This window comes from Teleopsis dalmanni, chromosome 1, assembly GCF_002237135.1.
Source record: "Teleopsis dalmanni isolate 2A chromosome 1, ASM223713v2, whole genome shotgun sequence".
Taxonomy (NCBI): Eukaryota; Metazoa; Arthropoda; class Insecta; order Diptera; family Diopsidae; genus Teleopsis; species Teleopsis dalmanni.
The window spans coordinates 30,093,969-30,113,630 of record NC_051846.1 but is presented as its reverse complement, the minus strand read 5'-3'; the positions used below and the strand labels follow the sequence as shown (position 1 = coordinate 30,113,630).

General features: G+C 30.4%; 2 protein-coding genes across 2 annotated transcripts in view; both read right to left on the bottom strand.

Annotated features, from left to right (window-relative positions):
- Window positions 1-598: 598 nt before the first annotated feature.
- LOC119678885 (histidine-rich glycoprotein-like) lies at window positions 599-2,303 on the bottom strand. The gene is made up of 2 exons (XM_038090968.1): window positions 2,277-2,303; window positions 599-1,318 (listed from the first exon to the last, which is right to left on the bottom strand). The coding sequence occupies exons 1-2, from the start codon at window positions 2,301-2,303 to the stop codon at window positions 599-601; spliced, it is 747 nt and encodes a 248-aa protein (XP_037946896.1).
- A 1,787-nt stretch (window positions 2,304-4,090) lies between these two features.
- The window catches only part of LOC119678874 (extensin-2-like), a 20,324-nt gene continuing 4,752 nt past the window's right edge, over window positions 4,091-19,662 (bottom strand). Inside the window, exons 3-5 of the mRNA XM_038090958.1 lie at window positions 5,071-5,425; window positions 4,718-4,857; window positions 4,091-4,516 (exon numbers count right to left, since the gene is read on the bottom strand). Of these exons, the coding sequence (XP_037946886.1) occupies window positions 4,091-4,516; window positions 4,718-4,857; window positions 5,071-5,425 (921 nt within the window). The remainder of the gene's footprint in view (window positions 4,517-4,717; window positions 4,858-5,070; window positions 5,426-19,662) is intronic.

Sequence of the window (19,662 nt, the reverse complement as noted above, 5' to 3'; positions counted from 1 at the left end):
ATTTAACGTTTAATTATATTTACATATGATTTTCGTTCAGAGTATTACAATATAAGATCTCCATTAGTTGTTTTAATGTGTCTTTTTATCATTTTATTTTGCAAAAAATTAGATTAAATTACGTTATAAAAATAACTTTATTTAATAAAAATTGTATTATATAATACGATAAGCTCTGGTGTGTTATCAAGAGATGGAGCTGTGAATATAAATTGAATTCTGTAAGTTCGCACCTAAAAGTCTGCATAAATTGTTTAAATTAATTTTATGGTCTTTTGAGTTAATAGATTGTTTGTTGCTTCTCTTGCGTGTATTCTATTGTATTTGATTATAAATTAATTTTTTGAAATTAACTGTATACTAATTTTTATTAGTAACTTAAAACAATTCTCAGAATAGAAAAGTAGAATGAAAGAAATGCTGACATTATAGTTTTATTACACAAATCAGTTTAAATTTTTATAAAATTAACTACGTCACTATAATATTTGGTTACTTTGACTTACAATTTATTTAAATAATGAACATGCAAAATTGCTTCTTAAATGTAAATCTAAAATCACTCTTCATGTGCAATAAAAGCTTCCTTGAATGCATTTTAGATACGTCTGCGGTGCCGTTTGAATGGATTGTTATAATGATAGCCACCAGTTTGTGTGGCAGGAGCGGTATAAACATCTGGCGAATTGTATTCTTGAATAGCTGCAGAGTCATGATGTTCATGATGCTCATGATGGTGATGATGTTGTTCGTGTACAGGAGGAATATAGTCATGTAAAGGTGCGGACACTGGAGCATGCAGTTCATGTGAAGGTGGTAAATATTCGGTAATGGGAACTGATGGTATATGATGAATATGCTCATGTTGGTGTGAAATAACAGCAGGAGCATGATAATCTTCTATTGGTCCAGGTGCACTATACTCTTGTGTTGGTGGCAAATATTCATTGCTTGGAGCATGATATTCTTGTGCTGGTGGTACATATTCGTTGCTTGATATATGATATTCTTCGGTTGGTGGCAAATAATCACTAGATGGTGCATGAAAGTCTTGTACTAACGGCTGAAACTCTGATTCTGATTCAGGTGTACTAAAGTGCTGATGGTGATGCTGGTGCTGCTCTTCATGCTGATGATGATGATGGTGTTCTTGTACTGGTGGTAGATATTCTTGAATTGGTGCTTCGTGTTGTATATGGTTGTGTTCAAGTGAGACTGGTATATTCAATGTATGTCTATCATAATTGTAACCATCACTCAAGTGTGAAACGTCAGCTATCACAGCACCTATAGTGACAAGTGTTAACACAAGATATATCTAATGTGTGAAGAGATAATATAAAATTCAAGTGTGTGTTCTTATTATATTAGCATTATGAACTTACCATTTTCAATCTTTTCGCTTATTAAGTGTTTAGTTTGGTGTAGTCTGCACATAAATGTTGTTCACATTTTATTCACTCTAGTTTTTATAACAACATAATTTGAAAAAAATTTGCATTTGCTTGAATTTGTTTCAAATCTGTTTTTGTCAACCTCGAACTATGCACAATTGCGACAGATGTGATTTTGCATATCTCATGTGATGCTAAATAAAATATTTGACGAATTTATTGTTTCTTTTAAAATATTTTATTAAATAACTTTGTTGAATTTTTTGTTGTAATTCATCTGCTTCACACCTTTTTCTTCTTAATTTATCATAAAAATAATCCATTTATACACAAATACTACATGTGTAAAAATGTATTTATTTTTTTATTGTTAAACATCTATAGTATTTATTTTTTGTTTATAAAACAATGAACTACTAAATTATTAAAATAAATTATTTAGTTTAAAGCATGAACTCCCATCATGTTTTGTCTTTTTCTTAAAAAATTTAATTGATTTCAGGTGATTTTTTGACAGTGTGTGATGGTTTTATATGCCAACATTGACTTAGTTTGAAAAATTGAGACAATAAAATTAAATAATTTATTGCCGTGAACAAAAATTTATATATATTAAACAATGTTATAAGAACTCTGATACTTGAATATAAACTTTATATATCGAAGATACTATTATATATAGGGTGACCAAAGTGAATTAGATTTCAATTAGACTTATATCTTACAAACACCGATATGTGAACTGTTTAGAATAATAGAGACTAACAATTTATGAGCTAACGGCGAAGACTGTGAGGTCGCTAGAACCTTATTGTTTAGTTTGGACAAAAATAAAACGAAAAACCTTTTAAGCTTCAGCAAACCTGCAGTTCGTGTACTTACTGGAATATTAACGGGGCACAGTGCCATTGTGCCCATGCTCCAACCGTGGTGAGTTCCAACAAGTGGATTATGTTAGGAATTGAAAAGATGAAGAAGAGGTAAAATCTAACAACCACTTCCTGTGTCTTTGTCCAGGACTACAGACAAGGCGACTTTAATGTTTTGGGGATCGCTTTTTTTTCATTTGGTTTTCCTCCTCAACTTCATCTAGAAAACTAAATGGTTTAACAAGGATAACAAAGCTTAGCAAGTCGCCTCTTCCTGCATAATTTTGAGGTCATCACAATGGGCTACATATGCCTCCGAGTGGAAGTGCTGACAACTGTCAGCATGTACCTTCTGAACCTAACCTAATCTATATCTTATAACTCTCGAACTGAGAGTTATGAAAATAGATGGATGCAAATGGGTATAGGTATTTATAGCTCGCTTTTGTGGAAAAAATTATTGTAATAATAATGGAATAATAGTAACATAGTAACAATGTAAATAAATATTTTAAATCTTAAAGCATAAGGTTTACAAAAAAATGAGGTCTAATATGATTCAAAGACGAAAAGATTTCAAAGATGCTCAAAAGTAATATAGTTGCATACAACCAAATAGTTATTCTGCCTCTGTGAATGATATTAAGTGCAGTAGAGAGAATTCTCTCCTGATAAAAAAACAATCTCAATTAATTAATTACTGAGAGGTTAGGTTTAATAATCATTTTTAATTCAATATAACAACGAGATGGAAAGAATAACCTTTGAAGAAAGAAGGGAATAAAACGTTATAAGTTACTTTAAATCCTATTGTGTAAGATAATAAGTCATTTAATATGAATATTTGTAGATTTCTTGAAAAAGAAGGAGGTGCCAACAAACAAAACAATGGATTATTGCTGTACGATTAAAGAGATTAAGAAAAGTGAAAATCACTGCTGAAAAAGAAATGCTTAAAAATGTGTTGCTTTTATTATACATATAAACTTCTTGATATATTTAATATTAAACTAATACTAATACTAAACGATATCAAACGAATACATACACTACCAGTTGAAGCTTTTAGTTAATGCTCTAAGATAATTGCCTTTATATATTAACATTAATTGCCACATACTTTCTTTTGTTAATTTTATTTTTTGTTCTCAGTTTTTGGAGTGTCGCTAACTGGCAATATGACTATTGCCTATTTTAAACTATTTGAAAGATGATTGAAGTAGTTACTCAGTTTAAATGTTCAATTACTGCTTGCAATCTGTTTTGATGGTATTTTTTGTTTCCAATCATTTATTTATTAGTGTGTTCGATTAGATAGAAGGTTAAGAAACTTTGGAAATCAGTTTAAGTTAATTTTCGCTTTCAAAGAGACAAATGAGCGATATATTTATCTTATTCTAATCTGATTTAGCCCACATTTTTAAGCTAAGTTGAACACTGACTGTAAATGTTAGTTAACTGAAAGAGCTTAGCTTGTGTTTGATTTCTTAATTATTATAAAATTGTCACTGGAACTTAAAAATATCTATTAGTCAGTTTCTTTGTAATGAAGAAAGTTTTAGTAACTAACTTAATTTATTTACTAAATGATGTTTTCTAATTTTGATTAAATGAATTTTTTTACTTTTTGCAATGAGTATTTCCAAGGTATTCTGTTAATTTAAAAGAAACTCTCCTTCAACATATATCAGTGGAAACTTTTTCCTTACTCAAATCTGAATCCATTTTTAAATTTTTATATTTATTAAGCTAAAAATCAACAATAAACAATACAAACATAACAACAATCGCTCTTATTAATTTAACAAGAGATTCAATTCAGAAGACCTAGAAACGGAAGCGTTTTGCTGGTCTGTTGTAATGATAACCATCATCGTTACTTTCAACTGGTGCGGGAGCAGAATATACTGGAGCTGGGGCAGGTGCTGGTGCAGAGTAGACTGAAGCTGGTGCAGGTGCTGGAGCAGAGTATACTGGAGCTGGTGCAGGTGCTGGAGCAGAGTACACTGGTGCTGGAGCTGGAGCAGAGTACACTGGTGCTGGAGCAGGAGCGGAGTATACTGGTGCTGGAGCAGGAGCTGGAGCTGATACTGGAGGCAAGTATTCACTGCTTGGTGCTGAAACAGGTGCAGGAGCAGAGTATACTGGTGCAGGTGCTGGAGCAGAGTAGACTGGAGCTGGGGCTGGTGCAGAGTATACTGGAGCTGGGGCTGGTGCAGAGTAAACTGGAGCTGGAATAGGTGCTGACAATTGCTGCGCATGTACTGGTGCAGGTGGCAAATAGTCATTTGATGGAACCGAAACTGGAGCTGGTGCAGAATAGTGTTGTTCAACTGGAGCGGGAGCTGAGTAGTGTTGTTCTACTGGAGCCGGTGCAGAGTAATGTTGTTCTACTGGAGCTGGAGCAGAGTAATGTTGTTCTACTGGGGCGGGTGCAGAGTATTGTTGTTGTACTGGAGCTGGTGGCAAATAGTCATTGCTTGGGGCAGACACTGGTGCGGGTGCTGAATAAATTGGTGCAGGTGCTGGAGCAGAGTAGACTGGAGCTGGGGCTGGTGCAGAGTATACTGGTGCTGGAGCTGGAATAGGTGCAGACAATTGTTGTGCATGTACTGGTGCAGGTGGCAAATAGTCATTTGATGGAATTGAAACTGGAGCTGGTGCAGAATAGTGTTGTTCAACTGGAGCGGGAGCTGAGTAGTGTTGTTCTACTAGAGCAGGAGCTGAGTAGTGTTGTTCAACTGGTGCTGGTGCAGAGTAATGTTGTTCTACTGGGGCGGGTGCAGAGTATTGTTGTTGTACTGGGGCAGGTGGTAAATATTCGTTCGATGGTGCTGGAGCAGGAGCTGAGTAAACTGGTGCTGGTGCTGGAGCTGAGTAAACTGGTGCTGGTGCTGGAGCAGAGTACACAGGTGCTGGAGCGGGAGCTGGAGCAGAGTATACTGGTGCTGGAGCTGGTGCTGAGTACACTGGTGCTGGTGCAGGTGCTGAAATTGGTTCTGACAATTGTTGTGAATGCACTGGAGCAGGTGGCAAATAGTCATTTGATGGTGCATTAAATGTTGGGGTAGGCCTGTTGTAAGAATATCCATTGCCTGACGATAGATGAGACACATCGGCCGATGCGACGGCGATGGCACATATCACAAATACGTAGAATTTCTGTATAAAAACACAAAGAATAATATTAAAGCGACTTTTTGTTATTTAACTAATTTTGTGTTTATATCTATTCCATTTAATTGATAACACCGTAATCCAAAATTCGAAAAATTCATCCATCTTACCATTGTTTTTTGTTGTTTTTATCTTAAGATTTTTGGTTGTTTTAACTCTGCTACAGCTGCGCAGCGAATGATACTAAGAAAACGACTTTACTGCATTTTTATAGTCAAAATTTAAATTTTATAGCCAAAATCATTAGAAAAACTTTTTACAAAACTCTTCAGCCATCGGTCGTATCTCGTGGTAGCTTTTTCACAATTTTTTATATTATCTTTTGCTCAATTACAAGATGCGAACGCAGCTCAGCCAGTCAGTCGGAAAAAAGTCCGATATTTTGCAATGACAATGACAATGTTTTGGTCAAAAATCCAACCAAGACCTAAAGAAAGACGAGGCGGAGAAAAAGTGCGTCATGTTGTAAGTTAAACTCGTTTGCCTATTTTCGATTTTTAAAAGTTTTTGTTTTAAGCCCAATTTTATCAGCAAATCTTCGTAGTCAAGTATTTTTTCATATCATTTTTCTAATGCATCTTCTTCGGCTCTGATATAAAGTCATTAATCTCATTTTAATGGGCTGTAAATGCGTCTCCGGTTTGATTTATATACTTACAAGATTTCTGGTTTTTAATGAAGTTCTTCAGTTGCATTTCATGCTTTATTAAGTTGGCTGATTTTTACCGTCACCACTTGAAGGTCTCCGATCAATTATGTGGGACTGTGACATAAAAAGTGTTTTTGATATTGGTGTGATGTGTCAAAATGTTCTAATTGTCAAACAAATTATGTTAATTCACTAACAAGAAAAATATATCTATAATTTAAAATGGCTTTTTTATCTTCTATGGTTATAAAAAAATCTATCAAATATCAATATAAATTTCTTGAATTTTTAATAACCTATAAAAAGCATTTTTATTTGGGTATAATATTGTTTTGGAGCCAAATGAGCATTTAATTAATGATTTATAACTTAAATATCATTAAATTTTGTTAATTAATAGAAACATATTTATTTTGTGATTGACAGATTTTATTTATCAGATGTTATTTTTTCTTCTTGGATATGTTTTTATTTTATACTTTTGTAATGTGTATAAACTATACAAAAAATATGATTAACAAAGCAGAAAGATATATTAACTTAATTAACAGAGAGTATTGGTTAAAACAAATTTTTTTGTTTTTAAGGAACATTTTAATTTTCTTTAAACTTTTTTAAGCAATAACTAGTTTCCAGAAAAATTTTTTTCACATTTTTTATCTTCACAAAATTTATTCATATTTAGCTTTTATCAGAATTAAACTTAACAATCTGCACTACCAAAAGGACAATTTATTTTATTAGTCTTCCATTAATATTTATGTCACTACAATAGTGTGATTAGATGTATGAAAACTTTTACACTACAAAACTATATGTAGATAGGTAGTCACTTCATTTTATATGTAGGTTTATAAAACTATATGTATGAATGGAAACCACTCGTACATATATTTAATATAATATATAATAAATAAGAGAAGCTGGTGAAACTTTTGAAACATACTACCTAATATTATATAATATTATACTAATATTTATTTACCTATGCATCTTATCAATCTCTGAAAGTGATATATTTTCATGGGATACTAATAAATAAAATTCTTCTATTGATACATCAAAATTAATATTGTTTATTCAAACCAATTAAAAAACAGTAAAAAAATCTTTCTGGAATACGAAGAGTTTCTATAGTTATACTCATAGTTATTTTCTGATCCCCAAGTTACCCAAATTTTGCGTCATTCGCTGTGGTCTAACTTCCTGATGGCCTTACATTGTACATTCATCTTAAACTTTTTGTATATATGTGTGAGTAATGCCTTTAAATAACTTTCCAAGAAAATTTAGAACCCTTGATCTATAACTATAATGAAAAAATTGATTACATGTCGTTTAAACTTGATTAGTGGTAATTCTAATTATTGGTTTTTAGCTATGCATTAAAAAAAGTGTTGTATTCCATGTTATACTATGGAAAAATTATTTTATTTTTTGAAATTAAATTATTTATTTTATATATATAAATATGCAAATTTTTTTAATTTCAACAGTTCATAGTCCAATTTAATTTTAATAATATATTTCATCAGCCGACATTAAGTGTTTATGAATAAAATAAAAATACTTTTACATCCACGTCCTGCGATCAAATATTTCTATTTAAAAAGTAACAATATATTATCAAATTAAATGTAAATTGGATGAAGTTTATAAGGACTTTGTTATTATATACAAAATAAATAGATTAACTTTGAAAATCTGACTGGAAACATGATCGCACCCCTTAAGTTGTTGAAGTCCCATTTTAACGATCAAAAACTGCCGCCGATTACAAAAATATAGAGAAATGCTGAATATTGTAGTGGATGATTAGCGAAGAAAATTCAAAGTACTTGCTGGGACTGTGGGTGTTCCAGTAATCATAAATATTCTATGGAGAGTTAAGCACAAGAAATTTCTTTCACCATTATGTGCCGCGTTTGCTCTACTTGAACCTAAAACACAAATGCTTTAGAAGTGAAACAAGATTAACTTCTTGCCTGAATTTGAAACTGTTAATAAAGTGTGGATCCAAGACTACATTCAGAAGGCTACAAAATAATCAAAGGATAAGAAAAGTCAATGTTTTCCGGGATGGTAGGAGCGTTTTACAAATTGAAAACCCTAAAAGATTTGCACATTGATTTCGAGTATTATATGTAATGTAATTATGAACTTAATATTATGGACTTTTAATAAATGCTTAATAATAGAGCTTTGTTGATAAAGATATACATATATTAAGTATATCGAAATCTGAATAATGACAAAATAGCTGAAAAACTTTTTTTTTGTTTTGGATAAAAACCTATTCAAGCACTGTCCATTGATTATAAGTATGGAATAGCAAGAAGTAATTCAAATTAAAATGAAATTATTTAAATATATTTGATCAGAAAGAATAATTTTTATTTTAGGATTGAAGTATCTTAGAGATATAGTTGATCATTATAATTTAAAAACTTAAAAACTTTCACAACAACTTAACAAAACGCTAGAAAATTGTGCGAACATAAAAGTCAAATACAGCTTTGGGACAGTTGGCTAATGAACACTGACTCTGAGCTTCAAATTTGGCAGGGCATGAGTTCAGTTCGTTGTAGTTGCAATCTCAAAAAGTTATTTATAAATAATTAAATACAAAAAATATTTCGTAGAACACTAATGATGGATATTTATAATATCAATATTTTTAGTAGGCTATAAGAAAGCACAACTATTTTCAATTTTAAATTTAAAGTCAGTTTCTGGTAGCTCCTTCATATTGAATATGAACAAATCAATTCAAGTAATTTACTAAAATAATTTTATTCATAATAATTTCGCATTACACTATTAACAATAACACAAAGTTAAGTGCCGCCAATTTGAAGGCGGTTGGTGCCTATAAAAGTTATTAATAATTGCTATCATTACTTCTTTGTTGTTCATTGTTATTTGTTATTGTTAATAATCGCTGTATTTACTGCCCCAGTGCCGCCTTACGCATAACAACTCAGCTTTTTATTTTATTAAAAAAATATGAATTTTTTGTTTAATAAAATCATTTGATTCGTTATTGAGCGAATTTTTGTTTATTTGCACAATATTTTTTTGCTATTATAAAATATTATTTGTTGAAAAAATACTGTTTGACAGATAAAATAGTGATTGTTACTTATTAATAACATTTTTGGCATTTGTTATTGTTTACTTGAAGTGTAGCAGGTGGGTGTTGAAAATAATTATAAGAGTTGTGTCAAACATATGTCATCTGTTATATATAAATGTATGTTAAAAAAAAATAAATTTATTTTAATTGACCCATGAGTATAGATAGTCCTTTAGTAAATCAACAATTAAATGAATATTTATAGAATAACATAAAAAAATGTTATCAGAATAATGATCCAGTATTATGAATATGGATAATGTATCGTTCATTGGTTATTTAAAATAAAAATTTCTATATTGAATATGTATGTTTTTCATTCACAATGGCACTGGAAAAACTAGGTACTGGAATATTTAAATTTTTTCAATCAAAACTTACTTTAAGTGCTACCTTTTAATTTCTATTGCTAAATCTTAAACAAAATGTATTACATTCGAGATTAATTTTTTAATACTTTAGATATTATGTTAAAGTGGCCAGGTTATCCTGAGATTAATAGCGGTCTTATATGACTTGACAGATAAAATATGATTTGGTTCGACATATCTATTTACGGAAAATATGAATTTTTATATGTCATGCGAATGAAGAGAAGTGGTGCAGCTATAAAAGTATTTGCGTACTCTCATGTTGAAAATGCGGTAAAGGATGTCCGCATCTTCAGTGGATGGACCAATGATTTTAGGTCGCACGGTACTACCAACTGGCGATGCCAAGCCACTGATCGGTCTGGCTAGCGGAGGCTATTCGACGCACCCAAGGACGACTCACGTCTGTAATTAAGTAAATAAGTAAATAACATGGAGGATAATAGTTATTTTCAGTAAAGCTGAGCTTTTTTACTCACTTCTGGGTTCTACGGCACTTTTCTAGCCTAAAACATCAACAGGTTCAGCGCCTAAATATTTAAAAAATATTTATATATAATATATTCTTCTCTTATTTAAATCTATTTTATGAGACTATTTTGTCAAGGAAGCAATTGTCTAAGATATCATCCCTCTAACTAAAATTAAAGGTTCCTGAAAATAAGCTGATATATTTATACCATTCTCCTTACGATTTCTGGTTTCATCATTCTAACTATTTTAGCTAATAATACCGAAATATATCTTATAATATTAAGAATTGATTAAATAAATTAATCCTTCCGCTACTACGAGTATTATCTGTGGACTTCTATAATGAATGTGTTTTAATTTCACGAGACACCTTCTCCAGTCACTTATACTCCACTTAGCCTATTTAAAAGTAAATTTTATATTTATAAATATTTCAATTCCTTAGAAAATATCTTTGAATTTTACATTATAAAATCCCTATCCCTTTGCAATAAATTTATTTAAAAAACAACCTTAAATTACGCTATTGCCACATAACTTTTGAGGTCAATATCAGCTTAAATCTACACTCGACAGCTTAGCAACAAATGTGCAGCCAAAACGAATCTTTGCTCTTGAATAATCAATTGGCTTTACTGGTATTTTATGCTAATTTCGCCTAAGCCACATTAATAAAATATAATTAATAACTTTATTAGTGATTTAAATAATACCCTAAATAATTAATTTTCTTAAATAATTTTTTTTTCCGCGCATAAACAAACTATTCAGCGCATAGAGTAAGTAGCTTAAAGGTTTACTTCTCTTCAATCTTCAATCTTCAATTGTCTTAATGTAAATATTTAATAAACAAATATTTATGTACGAGTTGTGAACAACAAATGTAATATTTATTTTAATTGAATACTTGGAAAAAATTAATGTTTAAATAAAACAATTAAATAAAAAAGAGTAATTCGTAGGCCAACAAAAACCGAATGAGATTGACATTCATGGTGGCTGCATTTCAACACTTCTCGACTCGCCTCCAGCTCTCAAATACAAAGAAAATTGATGATAGGAATAATATTTATTTGTATATATAAATAAAAAGATATAAATAAAAAATATATGTGAAAACAAATGCATAAAAAAGTGTTTATAAATAAAAAGAAACTGTTAACAGCTGTTAAAAATCATCGATTTTTATGTTGTAATACCTTTTTTTTATATTTTTGCAAATTTATTTTTTTTCTTGATTTTTATAAAAAATTTTTTTTTTGTGTTCCTCAAAACCTTTTAGTAGAGTACAATAACCTTGATTAGTTAAGCTGAGCTTGAATTAAGTCATGAAATGTGAATGAAAGACAAATTTTGCGGCGAAAAGCAGTATGAAAACTGCTTTAGTGAATAAATGAAAGACCTACAGTGAATACACAGTATACAGTTATATTATATACCGTTTATATATGTTAGTTAATGATTCAGTTCTCTCAAATATGTACATACACATTAGCTCAATAGATCTTAAAGGTTACTAGTGAACCTTCCAACAGAAACTTTTTTTTGTCAGATGCAGACTATAGTACACTACAAACTATGAGACTATTGTCCTATATCCGAAGAGAGTTGATTTAGTTAACTTGAACAAATTAAGACTGAAGGCAAACCTAACAATTATTGGATCAAATTTCTCGACTTTCTATGTTCAATGAAAACCATATGGAGGTACTGAACTCATTTCACGACAATCACAGAAACGATCATGTGAGATGGTCAAAAGTTTTATTGTACATATTGCAGAATCTATAGGACCCATCTCCGGAAGGTACTAGTTAACACAAAATACTTTAGAATTGAATATCATAATTATGTAACATTAGCAGTGATATATATGGTAGCATATAATGTCGATACGAATACATATACCATATACTTAAAATTAAAACTTTTTTGTAATTATAACTCGTAATTTCTTGTAATTATAACTAATTTTTTAAACCGCTATAAACATTATATGAAAATTATTGGTAAATATTTTTGTTTATATATGAAACCATAATATATTTGGTTACAAAAATAGTAAGACAGAGGTAGGGTTACTGGCTTATTACTCAAGGTCATACTCTACGGTTTAATATCAACGATATAACCTTCCCTACCATCCCAATTAGATTTGTTTGTTCAAAATTGTCAGATGATAGATTGTTGTATCTTCCTGGAAATATACAATTTGTTATCCATGTCTAATAAGAAAAACTTTCTGAACAAGGAAATATTGACATTATTTGGAATACGGAATGAAGTGATGGCCCAGTTAAACATAGTAGATGTGGACTATTGCGCATCTATTTTTGAATCTATTATTAGCTTTAACGAAATTCAAGCTTTACAATAAATATTCAACAAATTATTAATTAAGACAGCTATTCTAAGAATTTTGAACTACATATCAAATCTTAACTATTCTAAATTCTGTGACTGTGAAGTTAATATTAAACTTAATTAACCTTTAAAAAAAATGTCTTCGCTTCAGTAATCGGGAAGTACAGCTATGGATCTAATTTTTTTCAGATATAATTAGTTGGTACAGGTTCTTCTATTCATATATTACGAAGTTTATATTTAGTAAGTAAACAAAAAAATATGGAGGTTTGAAATGCTGGGCCAATATATCATTGAACTTATAAGTCAATTGATTTTTTGTCGTTGGTGTGATTGCGTTCACTGTACATGGAATAGATTTTTTTTTCATTCGCGGAATGCCCGCTTTGAACATAACTGCTTATTCTACAATCTAAAATACTTACATCCACGTAATGGGTCCAACCAACAGAAAAGTAGACTCATTGGATTGCCAAATTGAGCCGCGGTAGTAACTGTCCACCGCTAATGTCTACCAAATCAAATAGTTGATGGAATCTTTAACTAGTAGAATATATGTTTAATAGTATAGCAATATAGAGAATGCGGACATTCCAGAGGCGTCCGTCCGTCAATTGTTGTCCTTTAAGCGTTTGCATGGGCCGTCAACGTTAAGCGGTTTTCAATTCCGAGGCATTCTTACGCAGATTTTACGTGCCCTTTGCACAACACAAATATAAAATCCTGCAGATAGGATTTTCGTTAAACGCACTATTAGTTCATTACCCATTGGGTGCCAGATAACTTTCCAGGGGTGCCACGTTGAGGCTGTGGGACAACTTGGATTGAGGACGACAGTGCAATCAGACATGTTGTTTTGTTCACTCGCTCTCAGAAAATCAACAAAGATTTATTTATAAAACAGTAAACAAGGAGCAGTTAGAGTCTTATATTAGGTATATTTTTATAATCTGATTTCAAAACTTAAATTTTTTATTAGATTCATGCATAAGAAAATTATACTTTGTTATTTTTTTCTATCTAATATGTCGACTAGTGCCAGTTATAGGGTATCCAAAACTAATTAAATAAGCATATAATCATAATGCATACTAAAATCAATTTAAATAAAATCATTCATAACAATTTATCAATGCAGGTCGTTGGGTATTGATGTGATGCGCTTTATTCGGACTAGAAACACGTGCAACACATATACAAAATATATATGTATAAACGATATGTATATATAAGTATACTAGTATATACGAGTAAATGGAATATTCGAGTTATGCCCAAATATTAACATAAACACGGTTATGAGCATTTGCTTACATTTGCATACATAATTTCTGGGTAAATATTTGCTCACATGTGCATGCATCTTTAGAAGATTTATAGCTAAATTAATTTTTACCAGAGAGACACCAACGGACTCAACAGATTTTGGTAATCAAAGTTGACCAAATGTTTAATTCTACAGTTAAAATTGTGTTGATTAGGTAAACGATAGATAACAGGGTTACCACGAATGATGTTTAGCTTCTTTTTTCAATTTTATGCTATTTTGATTATGCATTTCTATTGTGTGACATTTCAATGTAAGCATTTCAATATATTTTATTAGTTTTAAAAATATTTTCATGGATTTTCACATGGATTAAAAATTTTAAAGTTTTTAGTTTGAAATGCAAGAAATTTGTTATGCTAAAATTTAATTGTCGATTTTGCATAGAAGGAATATTTCCTTAAAGTAGTGCAAGGTTAGCATAAAAATAACACGAGTGTACATATTAAAAGATGTTTGAATCACTACTCATAATTCAGAAATAAGAAATTTTAATTAAAATATGATCTTACCAATAAGATTTAGTTAGAGAAATTTACAGTAAAATAGTAAGTTAGGTATAATAAGAAATTATATATCGACTATAAGTATCAGGTCTTCCATAACGAATGCATTGAAAGTATAGTGTGGTTAAAGATTGTCGCCTTTATGATTTATAGCGGTCCTAATTAAAATTTTTCTAAATATTGGAAGCACTGATCGTCAAGAAATATTATTATCTCTATACGAACACCTAGAGGATCTAGGTCCCACGTTCCTAGGCATATCTGCCAGCGACCTATGCTTGCTGAGTTAAACATTCAACGGCATAAAGCAAAAGTCAAGTCCAATGCATTTCTCTGCTCACAAATGTGCCTCTAGATCAATCCAAGCAAGATAGAAATTATCATTATAAAAAAGATTATAGTTCCGGGTATGGACACTTAGTTCGTTAAGCTAGATAGCTGTGTTATAGAAAGTGTAAAACAAATTTTTCTTATACTCAAAGTAACATTGGTTATTCTAGCAAAACAGAATAAGATGCTATAAATCATATAAACAAGTCAAAAATCGTATTAGGACAACTATTGAAAGTATGGTAGTCCAATCATATTAAAACTAAAACGAAGCTGGAGCGAAACCTCCTATCGTTCATAAATAAATGCCTCAGGTTTTTGAATTGTCTTAAAAATTAATGCGGCAAAAATGGTTTAATCAAATGCTGCAAAATCTTAATATTGTATCTATAGATGCAAATATAATTTCCAATAGCGTCACCTGAATAAATAACAATCAAGTGCGAAGAATAGTAGACATAACGATGCAAACAGCAGGACATGCTGCAAAAGTTTAATAACAATATTTCCAAACATGCTTTCCAATGATATCCGCTGGATATAACAAGTGACAATTAAGTCTATCTGTCTTAAAATAGTGAATGACAATGGACAGTAAGCTAAAACAGCTGGATACACCAGAAATCAAATCTCTCAAGTTGCTGCAGTAAAGTTGTATTTAAAAAGATTATGGAAATCCTAAGCTTCTACAGGAGTTCCGGAATTGAATGGGACTGATAATATATTAACATGAAAAATTATTCTAACATTTAAATTACATTAAAAAAAAAAACGTGTCTTCTGCTCAAAAAGTACTCAGATTTTGTAAATAAAACACACAAATTTGAATTTAAGTTCTAATTTATTTTATCTCCTTCAAAATATGCTCCTTTTGAAGCAATACACATATGCCAACGCTTAACCCAATCTTCCATACACTTTTCGTAGGCCCGTGAAGGTATGCCTTTTAGTTCCTTCCGCGAATTCTCTTTTACCGATTCAGTCGACTCAAAACGCTTACCATGCAGGGGCAATTTGAGTTTCGGGAACAGGAAAAAGTCGTACGGATCCAGATCTGGTGAATATGGTGCCTGAGTTATGTCAATGGTACCGTGTTTGGTCAAAAAATCGCGTACACCAAGAATTTTCCATAATAAAAATCGCTAAATGCGCTTGAGGTAGTCGCACATTAACAGCTGCTGTAAACAAACTAATTAACAGATGGCGCTCAAGTTTGTACCATATGTCAAGAAAGCTTGTACCAATATAACACAAAAAAAAAAGATCTGAAAAAGATCTATTACTTAAGGAGTAGTTAACAAACAACAAAATCCGGATACTTTTTGAGCGGAAGGTATTTTAATAAAATCAGTACATAAAAATTTTGAATAATTAAACCATAACGCGAAAATATAACAAAAAATAGAAATTAAAAATAATAATATGCTAGTTAACTGCACTAAAAGCACAGAACAAATATGAGAAAAACACATTCAATGTTAAAGACTGTGAAAAACATGTTTGAAAGAAGTTATCATGCTACATTGCTTCAATTTGAAGTAACTCTATGGTTCATTAAGCCATTTACTAGATTATTTTAAAATCTTTATGTTTGGAAATTGTATCAAATTTAAGTGCTCATAACATATTTGTTTCTAAATGTGTAAATGATTTTTTAATTAATCTGTACTTGTTAGATTTAAATAGTATATACATTTTATAATTGCATTTTTATTGTATTTTTTTACATAATTTTACGTGAGTTGATTTTTTTTATTAACAAATTAAATTTCGAGTTCTTTTTATTATCTGACCATATGTAACTTCAATTACAAGATTCAATTCTATCTAATCCTAACACGTCTTAAAATTACAATGCGTGGTTAACTGCATCTATGAAATATTTCATAATTTTTTTTATGTTTTGCTTAATTGGTGCTGACCTCTACAGAGGCTGTATTTTTAGCAGAAAAAATATTTAAATAAACTTCAAAAAAAAAGAAAAAAAAAAAAATAGTAGAAACCAAAACAAAACTTGTTGGTCATCATTTCATACTCAAAACACACCAAAAAAGAGAAACATGCCTCTTAATTAATTTAAAACAGCATAATTTTGTAATAAATCATGAAAAATATTTTAGATACTCACACAATTTAATTTATTGCATTAATTTTTGAATATTTAAAAATTTATATCAACAGAATGTAAATGTATCTCAAGTAAAATATGGGCATATGTTTAGGAGGTAGCGATAACTCTGAAGAATCGTTCTATTTAAAATTAATTTTTATTTAGTATTGTATGCTTTTTGGGGTTTCAAATTATTAAATTAATACTAATTATTTTCATTCAAATAAAATTAATAGAAATGTAAGGCGTATTAGTTAAATTAAATTAAATATTAATCAATGGTAATAAACTGGGAGGATAGCGTTAAATATCACGCTGGACAAACGATTAACATGGCTTAAACATACTCAACTGAAAAGAATTAGCTGTGCCAAAATTCTTCATCACCACCAACCGCTATTCAGAAATGAAAATCTCAATGCTAAGAACAAGAAACTGATATATAACCAAATAATTCGTCCGTCACTTCTTTATGTAGCGTTTAGCAAAGCTTCAAACACTACTATTCACCAGCTAAAAATTCCACAAAGCCAGGCTCTGAGAAGACTTTTCAAAGTACCATGGTACATTATGACGAATGACATCATCAGGGATCTAAAGATTGATTCCATCAAAAAATACATAAAGAATAGAGCCCTTCAATTATTTGTAAAAACTGACAGACTTACCAACACCGCGTTTTCAAATCTCAGAATGGTTATAGGCTCCTTGGGGAGGTATGCAGATCTGACGTCAATTATTGCTTAGTCTGATGAAGTGATAAACAATAATCCAGTCAAAGCGTAAAGAGGGATTTTGAAGATACCTCGAGTTAATAAAGAGTAAAAGTGCTCAAGTGCACTGGCTCAAAGAGCTTCAACATAATAATTATTATAAATACTTTAATTTGTTATAACAAAATTATTTAAATTTTGTGTGTAATAAATTATTTCTATAAATTGATTATACCATATGTTCTTCATACTTTATTTTATATCATTTAAATGATTTACTTTTTCATTTTATTTTATTAGTATTGTAAAATAAAAACAAATATAGATAGTTTTTTTAGAGTACTGGTTAGCACTAAAAATATTTTTAATAATTTCAAAATTAAAGAATAGAATGCACTTGATAATATAGACGTTTAATAGTCAAAATAGATAACTCAAGAAGTAAATTATATTGGCGTATAGCGTAAAGGAGAAATTACTCAAAATAAATTACTCTACTAAAATTCGTTGTCAATTCGTACTGCCCGGTAAGCGGAATCACTTCAGACTTTAGAATATGAATCTCTTAGAAAAATTTTTGTAATAATTATAGATATCTATGAATATCTTTCAATACTCACACAACAAATACAATATATTATTCTATACCTGTATAACAAATACTGCAAATGGCAATTTATGTCGTTATGAGTAAAAACAAATATATACTTAATTAATAATATTACCATATTAATATTAATATTTACAATATATTTACGGATATTTTTATATGCATAATATAGATATTTCGTTAATCAGGAGAACCTTTGGAATGTAATTGTATGGATTATTGAGGATACTAAGCTTACAAAACGAAATAAGAAATATTTTTGGAGCAAAAATTACTGGTGAACATTGTCGGTTAATTTTCGAGGCAATATTATGAAAACGCAAACTTCGACTTTATTCCTGAAGATTGTCTTCATCAAGACCAACACAATTATTCTATGGTAGAGTTTCTCTAACATTTTAATACTTTACTTGTAGAAAGATTTATATTTAGCCTACAAACAAGAAGCTGTTTCAGCGATGACCTTTTTATGTGAGCTGAATCTCTTTACTTGGAACATTTTTTTAAGGTTAAAGAATAGTTGCTTGGTTCAAGTCTGACATATATGAACCAGTTACCTAAGACACAGGGCATTGTTTTGATAAAACAGCATTATTTTCTTTTTCCAGTGAGGCTATTTTTTGGTGATCTCGTACTGAAAACGCACTATTAGCTTTATATAATATTCGCTATTGGTAGTTTTTTTAAGCTAGTTGATGAATATAAACTATGCCCAGTCCAAAATACTGCTGCCGAAAACTTACCAGCTGATTATTGGGCGGCTTTTACCAGATGATCTGCACTTAGCTGATTGTTGTGTTGACTTCAGAGTGAAGTAGTGGTTGTATCAAGTGTCACGTATTGACGTTATTTTGTTTAAGTAGCTGTCTAAATCGTCGTTGTTGTTAACTGTTAGTTAGTAACAAATGCGTACTCCTTTCGAAAGCAACTTTTTTATGGACAAGTTTTTATATAAAATAAATCCAGCATGTTCTTTGATATATCTAGGGTGGCAATTATATTCTGCAAATTAAGTTAACGGTTTTACAATTTTATTGAACTAGTTTGATGTTTTCCGGTGCAACTGTTTAATTGAGCGATATGAGTGGGACACTTTTTTTTCTATATATAAGGTTTTTTGTCACATAACACTAGTATGTGCCACCACTACATATTTTTAACGAATCCTCTACGTTTATATTATCCTAAGACATAGTGCTTGTAGTTTGCTTACAACTATGCATTGATTTAGGAGATTGAACAGATCTTCTTTCTGTCCAATATTATTAAAAGAGAATGTTGAATCGTTGAGTTCGTCTACATCTTTTTTTACTTACTTATTGTAGTCGTCTTCTTCTTGTAAAGCATAAGTCTATATCTTTAATTTCATTAAAAACTCAAGGTAACCATTTATGATTCTTAAAAGTTTGTTATGAAATGAATCTAAGTATTTACTTAAAATTAAATTAAGGTGTAGTAATCAATTTAATCTTAACTTTTCTATAACTAAGGTATGAAAGTTGGTTTTGTACGAAGATGTAATTCGTTATCACTAGAAGTAGATCCTATTAACTTATTCCTCCTCAATAATATTACTCGTCCGTATTTTCTAGGAATCATGTTTTTCGAAATTCGTGGTAAATATGGCAATAT

Bases quoted from the DNA above. Each gene is read 5' to 3' on its own strand.
- LOC119678885 (XM_038090968.1), bottom strand. From the start codon at position 2,303: ATGGCACTGTGCCCCGTTAATATTCCA. The intron at 1,319-2,276 runs GTAAGTACACGA...TTCACACATTAG, and splicing joins TGTGCCCCGTTAATATTCCA to ATATATCTTGTGTTAACACT.